The sequence below is a fragment of the Micromys minutus genome (assembly GCF_963924665.1).
Source record: "Micromys minutus genome assembly, chromosome: 16".
NCBI lineage: Eukaryota > Metazoa > Chordata > Mammalia > Rodentia > Muridae > Micromys > Micromys minutus.
This window is the reverse complement of record NC_137985.1, coordinates 41,891,312-41,902,568: the sequence shown is the minus strand read 5'-3', so window position 1 is coordinate 41,902,568 and position 11,257 is coordinate 41,891,312. Positions and strand designations below refer to the sequence as shown.

Genomic DNA, 11,257 nt, shown 5'->3' with positions numbered 1-11,257 from the left:
AAAAATAAATGCATACATATAAATAAAAATATTTGAGATTTAAAAATAATCTGTTGTTACTGCACGTGTGTCTAAGGACAGTGTGTGTATACATGCAGTCACCGGTGTTTAAGGAGGCCAGAGGATAACTTTCCACAGCAGGTTCTTCAGCCCGGAAACATCTGGACAGGTCTCCATTGTCTAGTTCCCATCCCCACATCGGAGTGCTAAGAACATAGCATCTGTCATCAGGGTTGTGTGGCAAGCGTGCCTACCCATTGAGCCACCTTGCCATCTCCAGAGAACATTTTGAGGATAGTCTAACATATATTGAATACTCTCACCACTTGCCAAGAGGATACAGGAAAAAGGCTCGGCAAGACGGTTCAGCAGGTGAAGAGGTGCTTGCAGTTCGAGCCTGATAACATGAGTTTGGTCCCTGGGGTCCACAGGAAAAGGGGGGAGATAACCGAGTCCCATCCATGTGCTGTGGCGTTCATGCTATCCACCTCCTCCGACACACGAGTTTTGAAAAAGGAATACATACAGAAAGACTGCAATAAGGTTATTACCACTATCATGCAGGGGAGCAGAGGCCCTGGGAAGAGAAATGCAGAATGGTCCAGGACAGTAGTAGACTTGGAGCAGTGGTTCTCACCCTTCCTATTGCTGTGACACTTTAACACAGTTTCTCATGTTGGTGTGACCCCCAACCACACAATTCATTTTGTTGCTTTCTCATGACTGTAATTTTTCTGCTGTTCCAAATCAGAGTGTAAACATCTGTGTTTTCTGATGGTCTTAGACAACCCTTGTGAAAGGGTTGTTTGACTCCCCCTCCCCACCAAGGGGTCATGGTCCATATGTTGAGGACCATGAGCTTAGAATCTAGACCAGTGCCTTGCTCTCTCCAAGTCTGTGACAGGTCACACACAGTCTGTCTGTTACTGTCTGTCCATCTGGCTCTAAGGAGTTTGGGACAAGAAGCCAGTGCTGTCCCATTTGGTGCCCTCTTAACTGGGTGTTCCTCTGCTGCCTGTGTCAGATGCTATGCCAGCCAGTTCACTTCAGCTTTCCTCTTACAAACTGCCCACTACCACCCCCACCTCACCCTCAGCTCAGTCTTCGGAAGGACATGGTTGTCTTGAGGGACAATGCTAAAAGTAGGCAGTTATTCAGATCTCCAGAGAGATCATTTCCCAGCCATTGCTGGGAAGAGGCAATGAGGCAAGAGGTTCTTTCTCAACTTGTACAGCAGGTGGCAGAAGAGACCACATAATTGTCACATTTCTAAGGCTAGTTTTTACTAATAGCATTGAGGTAAACTGCAGTGTGCCTCCCCCTCCCCCAGATGCCTTCAAATTCCTTGTTCCCTTTCCTTCCTGTTACCTATTGGCTGAGCTTTAATCTTGGACCAGCTAAACTGCCCAGGGTCCCATTGTCTGTTCATGTTTCTGGAAGAAATCCTCCAAGATGTGATCTGGGACAAGGGTTCATGTGTCACCCAGTCCGGAATGTCAGTTTCTTCTATAAAACTTTGTAGGGATTATTCCAAACCACATTAACCCTTTCCTCTTCAGAGAAGTGTACCTTACACATAAATGCCTTGTATGGAGTTTTGCACTGTGACAGTAACTAAGGCTAAGTCCCATGCCATGTGCGGTTTCATGAGAGGCAGAGTGTGACGCATAGACAGCTAAGATTGCAGATGTGGGAACAGGGAAGCCACAAACATTGAGAGGATAAGACTCCGGATGTTCACAGAGGTCTATGGGAAAAGCATTCCATGTATTTCCTCAGACAAAACATGGAGGCTTAACATAGCCTGTCTAGACATGTAGGTCGATGGGGTCTCTGACTTCTGGGAAGCAAACCTATCTGAACACATCTCTCTCCTGCACATGAACCTTTACTTCATTTCAACACGGCAGCGATGTTCAGTGTACAAGCAAGAAGAGAAGACAAATGAGAGGGCCTGATCCTGGCTCAGCTTTCAATAAGAAAGCAAGATACAGAAAAGAATGAGAGATGGCAACCAGGGCTGGCTTCCTCCTCTTCCTTCTCCAGAGAGCAGGCTGAAGCCATCTGGGCAAGCAGTTCTCAATTATGCCTGAAAATGTTATTTAAACAGAGAACTTCCTTTCTCTTGGAGGAAAAACTAGATGGGAGGGAAAAGGTGGGGGTCTCTTTTTCCTTTATAGGTAGGAAGGCATTCACAATTCTACAAGTCGATCTGCAGTCAGTGTTTCCGATACACTCTCTTCCGTTTTGTATGCACCCCAAGGGAGTCAAGCATTTATCACCCATGCATTAAGAAGGCTACATTCCCGCACATCCTTTGCTTAAACTCCTTCCTCCTGGGATTTTCTATTTACCCATCTGTTGGACTCCTTAAAACCCACCTCAGACTAATTTGCTCTTGGGAGCTTTTACTCTCTTGACACAGAATTGGCATGTTACTTGTTCGACTGTCTCATTAAACTGAATTTTCAGATAACAGGGATCATCATGTTGTTCTGAGGTACATGTGTCTATACTTAAAGCATATGGAATTAAGGTCTTAACCGAGTGGTGGTACAGTACCTAAACCCCAGCACTTGGAAGGCAGAGGGACAGAGACAGGTGAGTTCCAAGCCAGCCTGCTCTACAGACCAAGTTCCAGGACAGACAGAACAACTTAGGTGAACAGTTTTTAAATTTAATTAATGGGTGGGTGATGTTAAAGGTGTCCATTTAAATTACTCATAGGATTTTATTTTTTTTTGAGCTAGACCTTGAGCTTGTCATCCTCCTGCCTCAGCCTTAGTGCTGGGATTGCAGATATATGCCACATTTGACTCTCTGACAGCATTTACTAGAAGCTAACCTGCTGAGACAAAGGGTCCAAACACAGAGCCAGTAAATGTTGCACAAGAGCAGTGGGGATTACATTGGGATGCCTTCCCATTTCAAAACCCAGAAAGCGAGGAATCTAAAACCAGGAACAGCTTGTTCCTTCTGTGGGTTCTAAACGGTGAATCTATTTTCAAGCTACCTCTGTCTGGTTTGAGGAAGTCTCTTTGCATGACCTCCCCTCATTTGGAACTTGAGGTGTCAAAGTTTTTATTTTCCACTTAAGTTTGTGTTTTACTATGTTGCCTAGGATAGACCGGAACTCCTGAAATCAATGCTCCAGCCTCAGCCTGCAGAGTAACTCTAATGACAGCACATTGCTATCCTTGACTTGGGTTTCCTTTTGGTTAAGGACACTCTCAATGTGGTACTAGGCTGGAGCTCATTAGATAAGGACACCCAGACATTGGATTTGTCTACCCTAACCCAGGACTGTCAAAAACGGAGCGAAAGAGGAAGACAAACTATCCTGGGCAATTAAAAAAATCCAGGCCTCTGGCTCCTCCTCACCCGCCCAAGGTATTTCTGACTGTTTAGCAAAGACTGAACAGCAGGTGGCGCTCGTGTTTGCCTCCAGGTGGGACGAAGGGTGTCACGCACCGAAACCACGCCCAGGAGTGCTTCCGGCAGTGAGGGCCGAGCTTGTACTGCGCAGCCGCGGGGAGGCGGGGCGGGGCTGGCCTAGGTCCCGGAAGCCGGAACCGCTAGCTTGTGGGTCTGAAGACCATGAGCGCGGTGGTTGGCGTTCGGCGCCGCGCGCGACTGTCGCGCCTCGTGTCCTTCAGCGCGAGCCACCGGTTGCACAGGTGGGGTGTGCCCACGTGTGTCGCCGCACGTTCGGGGCTTGTCCCGCTATGTCCCTGGGGGCGTGGCCACGCGAGTGGGTTAGGGCCGAGCTGGGGCGGGCGGAAGAGGAAATGGCAAAGGTGCGGAGCCGCACTACGGCGCCTCACCCGGGAGAGGGCGGTGTAGCTCTGATCCCGGAGGAGCCATTCAGGAGAGGTTCCCTCCAGCCAGAGGCTGCTCACATCCGGAGGCACAGGGACAGGAGCATGGGCTACCGGGTGTAACACAAGGTAGCTTTTATCCCTCTCTTTACCAAAATAATGATGATAATAATAATAAATCCAGCCTTGATGCTTTTCAAAGGAGCAACACAGTCGGGAATTGAATCCCAAAGACACAAAACCGCACCTCAGAGTTGATTTCAAAGGGAGCCTCATTACTCACTTGAAGGCACCTGCATCTCGTCCACTGAGAACAGCCATTTCTAACAGCATCCATCCACTCACTACTGGATACGGCTTTGCCCCATGCTAGGAGATAGGGTTGATATAGGGAACAGCAAACACTTGTCACCGCCCTGTGTGGAGTCTAAAATGTGGCCACGTTTGGTACAGTGAGAAATTTCTGCAAAAGTCTTGTGAACTTGTAGTGCTCTAAGTGTGCGCTGTAGGAGGAAGTAAAGGGGGATAAGAAAAATCTTAGAGAATTTCAACTTTAAAAGTTGTGGTTTTGTGTGCTATGTGCCAAAGAGGAAGAGTCTGTGGAAGCCAAAAGAGGGTCAGATTCCTTGTGAAAGACCCCCGGAGGGTATCTTCCGTCTGAAGAGACCCCTCCCAAGGAGCAGCGAGACCACTCACTTCGGATGCAAGTAGCAAGAGGTTTATTTACACAGGTACCTGTGGGCACACAGTCTCTCAGAGGACTTGTGCGCCGGACAAAGGGGCAGTCCCCTTTTTATAGGGCTTGGGGGGCAGAAGCAAGGTACAGAAGCAGAAGCATAGCAACAGGGTTTTAATTGGTTAATTTAAATGAAACTAGGGTGAACTGGGGACAAGCCTCAAGTTCTTTGGAAAGGGTGGTCTTGGTCCCTCCTCTGGGACAGAGTGCTGTTTTTCGTCCTTGTCTCAGCATGTATGGCAAAATATTGTGTCTTTACCCAGGTCCAGGTGGTCAACTACAGACATCTTGTTTGGCAGGGACTGTGGCAGAAATATGGCTCCAAGGACACAACTCTTGGTACCAGTCGGGGGCTGCAGCTTATCTGAAAGCTGGGCTTGTCTGAGTGTCTCCCTTTCTTTGTCTATTGCAAGCTGGCCGCCTACCGGTATCTTGCTTGGCCACCTGGGACCCTGACCTAGCCTGCCCTGTGTGTGCACAGCCTTACAGACATGGCATTTACTGTTGCTAAGCGGGGGTCTTTCACTTGGAACCTGCGTTACAGGCAATTGTGAGCTGCCTCGTTGTGGACTGGGAACCGAACCCTGGTCTTCTGCAGTAGCAGTAAGCACTCGTAACTGTAAAGCCATCCTTCCAACCTCTCAAAGGGATTTTTATAATAGGAAGCTTACATGCAGGATTAGTAAGGATGCATAAGATAAGAAGTTGACAGAAATTCATTAAGATAGTTGTTTTTTTTTTTTTTTCCCCAATCTGGAATTACAGCCATGCATAGTAATTTTACAGTTTCATCTGGTTTGGGTGTCTGAGAACATATTGGTAAAGTTTCCACTAGGCAACTGCTGAGGCAGAGAAGAGCAAGATTGTTAAAAGGAGAGCCCGAGGTCGTTATTTTTTAGGAGGAATAACGTTTTTAAGTTGCTAGAGGTCACACATGTCTTCATGCTTGTCGCTGTTCCTTGCTTCATCTCTTGTCCGGTGGGTAATACTCGGTGTTTGTTGAATGGAAAGCAGAGCCGGGATGTAACTCAGTAGGCAGGGTGCTTGGCTACACAGTGCCTGCTTACATAGATCTCAGGACGTGTGAGGCAGAGGCAAGAGCTTCAGAAGCTGAAAGTTGTGCTAAGCTACCTAGTGAGTTTGAGGCCAGCCAGGGATTTAGGGGACCTTGACAGAGAGAGGGCAGGAGAGCAAGTGCTGACTATGAGGAGATTTGTTGAAATCTTGCTGTGGAATAAGTGGGTTGGAGTTACGGGTCTTGATGATTTAGGTGGTACTCTAGCTTAATTAGAGAGTGGTGCATTGGTTCTTGATGGAAATGCGGATAATGAAATCCAAGCTATTGATCCAGTTGATCATCTAAAGTGAGATTAAATTGTAGAGTTTTCACAATCCAAAGCAAAAAGCAGTGGAGGAATTTGGATGTCGTGACTTCGTCAGGCTGACTTCTGTCTTTCTTCTGTCAGCCCATCTCTGAGCGATGAAGAGAACTTGAAAGTGTTTGGGAAATGCAACAATCCGAATGGCCATGGGCACAACTATAAAGGTGAGGGAGGGACACATCAGCTGCCAACCTGTCGGAAGGAAGAGCCTACATACAGGGCTGTGAATGGGAAGCTTCCTGGACAGTGTCAGGGCTCTGAGCCCTTTAGTGGAAAGTCAAGACAAAGGGCCATTGTCTTGGTTGGATGAGTGTTCTGGTTTACCTCACAGTTGTCTGCTGTGTTAAAGAGAGTAGAAAACAACAGCAGCAAAACGATTTAAAACATTTTCTTTGACATTTGAATGCACAATAAAACTGCTGTTAGCTGTTTCCTTTTAATTATGTTTGGCTGAAACTAATGTTAAAATTTAATTATAGTTAATGTTTGAGGACACAGATATGCTCAACCTGATTTAAACATGGTACTATGTATATATTGAAACATCAGATAGTTTCCCTTTATATGTAGACTTTTATATGTTTATGTATTAGTTAAAATGTAAACTTCTTAGCAAAATAAAAAAGATATTTGATGAAATAGTGGCTAATGAATGGGTATCTTGCTTAGGGATGCATCGTATGGCAGCAAAGGAGTTTATATATAAAACTCTCCTGGTAGTATTCTAAGAAAGTGATTTGTGGGAGGAAAGGGGACATGCTTCTTTGAGCCCAAGTTAATGCCTCAGAACAGGCTGCGTAAGCCCTGGGTGTACATGTGCCTGGTGAGAGGGTCACAGCAGGCTTCGAGAGATGAGCTTGTGGTCTAGCTCCTGACTCTCCTCTTCTCTCTTACCTCTCAGCCTCAGGGTACTTACTCACCGTACAGTATCCAGTGGTGTTTTGTGGAAGGGGAAATACAAACTTACAAAGGGTCCGACCAGTTTTCAAGCACTTCCTGTGAATATGTGCTGCTTTGTGAGCTGAGCACACACATCCTGACAGTAAAGGAGGGCTACTTCTGCCTGTTGAGTTGGGTGTTTGGTACATAGCTGGACATACATGTGCATTTTCCAGGTTTACAGGCAAAGATTGAGTAGCATGTTCCTCCTCCCAGGGACATCAACCTTATACACAGGGAACTTGCACATGTTTTCTGGATTTGCTAATTTTCTCTGCTCAGCCAAAGCTTCCTCTAAGCTCCTCTGTCTGGGCTGAGGCTTGCACTGATTGATAAAAGATTTTAACGAAAAGAAGAGAGATTTGGAGAAGAGTTGAAGTATAGCCGTGGGGACTGCGGCTCTGTGTTTATGTTGCTAAGCTGCGCATATGTGCTAATTTGTTGAAAGTCATATGTTTTGTTGGTGTTCTTGTTTTCTCTCTTACAGTTGTGGTGACGGTACATGGAGAGGTGCGTGCTGGCAAGGGTGTGTGGGTTTCTTCACAATTCGGGGCCACCTCCAGACACTGTGGTGAAATCTGTGTTGAAAGCTTGTGTTTCAGTTGCTTCATGACTGTGTGGTGAGCTGCTGCCATGCCAGGCCTGGCTGTCACGTGTGCATGGGGCAAAGAGCCATCTAGTAGGAAGGGTGCTGGCAGGACATAGTACTTCTGTCCAAAGAATAAGTGTCTCTTGGCTGAGGGAATGGGGGCACAGTCTGCATGTTGTATAGCCTCTAATAATCTGTGAAGTTTGTTTCACGTTTAGACAAGGTCTCATGTAGCCTAGGCTGCACTTGAACTTCCTGTGTAGCTAAGAAAGGCTTGGAACTCCAGATCCTCCTGATTCTGTTTCACAAGTGCCAGGATTGTAGGCATGAGCCACGCCCCAGCTTTGTGAAAGTGTCCATATGGAGAACCTACTAGAATATTCACACTCCGGTTTTTTTTCTTTCTTTCTTAGATTGATCCTGTTACAGGGATGGTTATGAATTTGACTGACCTGAAAGAATACATGGAGGTAATGCCATGTTGGGTGCTTCATTGGTGATATCCCCTTAGTCTAACTTTTTACCTGTCTCTTGAGATGACATAACTTCATGAGTTGGGGCAGGCAGGGGAGTGACAATGTTTGAGGTGACGGCCTTATAGTCTTACTAGAAAGCAGTTGACGTTGTGCTGCAGTAATGGGAAGAAATGTTACATGCTCACTCCCTAGAAAAATGGAAATCTCACTTTTCTACTTATTACATTTTACCCCTTCCACAACAAAACTTTTTCTTTGAAGCGTTTGCTCATTCTCTGAATGTTGTACTTACCACATTTTCCTTTAAAAATTATTTTTAATTATGTGAATCAGCTTACTAAAGCTTAAGTATTGGAATACAGAGAAGAACAAAGGAGTCATAGCCCCATAAGTATACCCATCTGGGTTACCGTAGAGGCTGGAGGCCTGGGGTCTCTGGGATCTGGAGTTACAGGTGGTTATGCGCCATCCCGTGTGGGTGCTGGGAACTCAACTTGGGTCCTCTGAAAGTGCATCGAGTGCCCTAGCCGCTTAATGTCAGAGCATCTCTGCAGCCCCAGCACTACACTTACTTAACAACTGTGGCTTTATGCTAAGATACCGAGACAAGTCACGATAGAGAAAATACATTAGAATGTAGCCATTAAAACGTTTCTTGATCGTATCGTAAAATTCTTGTGTTCTAAGACATTTTAGAGATTACTTATACTAGTTTCTTCATTCCATGGATTGAAATTGAGGGGTGCTGGACAGTTAACTCCACTGCCTGAGGCTATGTGGTCTTTCCTGTTCACAGCGTTGGGAATTTTTCTTTTATTTAGTTCTTTCCATTATTTCTCCACTTGAACCTGCTTGTCTAGTTCTTCACTTCACCTTACTTGTCTTCTCAAGGTTGACAGATGTTAAAATGTTGCTAATAATTACTTTCTCATATTCTTATATTAAAAAATTTTGTTTCTTTACATCATTTTAAAAAGCCAGTTATTAGAAATACAAAGATGAATGAATAATACATAGCCTACAGAATATATACATTACTGTTTCTAGGAGGTAATAGTAAGTGGTCAAAAATTATTGAATAAATAAATAAGGGAATGAATGAATAATGCAGTGCTTATTAATTTAGAGAATTTCTAAAGATAAAGGCTTTGCATTCACAGGGCGCACAGAGTATATACGTGCAATACTGTGCACCATAACACAGTCGTGAGATGCCTCAGCAGTCAAAGGACTGAATACCTGGAAGCTTTTGGTATTCCTTCCTCTTTCAGGAGCCTAAATTATAACACACTCCCACCAGCAAAGGTGGCTTCTTATGGCCATAGAGTGAAGTTAGAGTCCTGTAGAACTTTGATGGAGAAGTTGTGGCCAGAACAAGGATCCAAGATAGAGCAAAGATATTTTCTAGGTATTCATATCTCTTTATTTTATTTATTTTTAAAAATTAGCTAACTTAGGAGTTGATTTGGGACCCACTCTTTTTATATGATTCCAGTTTTACTGCAGGAAACCAGTCATTAGTATATCTTCTTGAAATCAGACCAGGTGGAAAATTAGTTTGTTTTACAAATGGTTAAATTTTTGTACAAGAGCTAATGGTAAAAATTTAGAATGAGACCATTATATTCTCTACTAATGACAAGAAGTGACATTATTAGGAAGTAATAATCTCCATGTTTACTTTTTCTTTCTAAGACAGAAGATCAATAAATTATTCTTCAGGACAGAAATGTAGAAGATGACCGTCATTTCAGACCAGGTCTTAATGTAGGTGGCTGTGCCGTAGAAAGGGGTTTGTAGTAGCATTGTAGACAGAATTCAAGAAGTGCCAGATGGAACTGTGACTCATGGCTGTGTTTCTAGAAAGCTCCAGGAACTGTTTTTGTGGTTTCTTCCTTCTGCATGGGGCAAGGATATGTGGTCATTTCAGGGAACTAGGTCTGACCTTGTTTCACAACCTTGTAAGACTGCTCTATAGAACCTGGAACACTTCGCAGTGTTAAGTCTTAGCTTAATGAGAGGGGGAGGCTCAGAGACCTTGGGGGAAGGAACCCTTTGGAGTTTGAGTCCTAAATGAGATCAGTGGTATTCTCTTTTCTCTGTTTGCAGGCCGCCATTATGAAGCCCCTTGATCACAAGAACCTGGATCTGGATGTGCCATACTTTGCAGATGTTGTAAGGTAGGTGTCACTGTCTGGCCTTGGGCAGTAGAAATGAAACAAATTAACATTGTGATTATTATGTGATTTCTAAAATATTGGTGTCATGGTAGATATTGTTAATGGAATTCCTGTGTTATCTAAATATTAAATTTGAAATTTTGTTCATTATATGTATTTTGAACTTCTTTCATTCTTTTTCTTCAGCACAACAGAAAATGTAGCTGTCTATATCTGGGAAAACCTCCAGAAACTTCTTCCAGTGGGAGCTCTTTATAAAGTAAAAGTGTATGAAACTGACAACAACATTGTAGTCTATAAAGGAGAATAGAGCTTCGGTTTACTATTGTAGAGAGGCTCATTTCTTTTCATACTTGAGGAAGCTCTTTGCCCATTTAGAGTAAGTACATAGTAATCGTCACATACCTGTGACTCCACATTGTGTTCTGGAACACCTGAGCATTAAAGTGATGTAAGGTCTGTGTTTAAATGAGTTAATCAAACTTTCAGTGTATCCTGAGTGTATTTTTGGTGAGAGCGTAGGGGAGAACTGAGGATTGAAGCCAGGGCCTCGCACATGAGAAACAAACACTCTCCTCCTGAAATGCATCCCAATCCTCTCAAGGCCATTTAGAGGATCTCTTATCTAGAGGTCAGGGATTATCTTTATCTTGGCTCAGCAGTTAAGAGCACTGATTGTTCTTCTAGAGGTCCTGAGTTCAATTCCCAGCAACCACATGGTGGCTCACAACTATCTATTAAGGGATATGGTGCCCTCTTTTGGCATGCAGGTGTACATGCAGACAAAGCTTTCCTACATTAAAAAAATACATAAATAAATTTGAAAATTATTTCATCTGAAGAAAATATTTTGATGTGGAATTATGTAAAGGTAAAATAAACCCATTTTTGTTATCTACCTCATTTTCAGTGTTTATTTTTTCTTAGAATAATATAAATAGTAAAAATACTTACAAAATTTTGTTGGGCCAGGTCCCAGGGCCTGCTGCAGGCTGACCAACTCAGCTACCATCTGGCCTAGATCCAGGGCTTTGGATTGGTCTATCTACCCCAGTATCTGCCCTGTCTACAAGCTGCTGGGGCATGTGAAGGAGCTGGTCCTGCAGAACAAGAGCTTCAGGATCACTCTTGACTCTG

At 44.2% G+C, this 11,257-nt stretch overlaps 1 protein-coding gene across 1 annotated transcript; it reads left to right on the top strand.

Annotated features, from left to right (window-relative positions):
• The first annotated feature begins 3,574 nt into the window (after positions 1-3,574).
• Positions 3,575-10,996, top strand: PTS (6-pyruvoyltetrahydropterin synthase). The gene is given in 8 exon segments (XM_080930026.1): positions 3,575-3,736; positions 3,739-3,872; positions 3,874-3,947; positions 6,021-6,100; positions 7,363-7,385; positions 7,878-7,934; positions 10,050-10,120; positions 10,307-10,996. Coding segments are annotated over 8 exon segments (702 nt in total). The 5' UTR covers positions 3,575-3,597; the 3' UTR covers positions 10,431-10,996.
• The last annotated feature ends 261 nt before the right edge of the window (positions 10,997-11,257 follow it).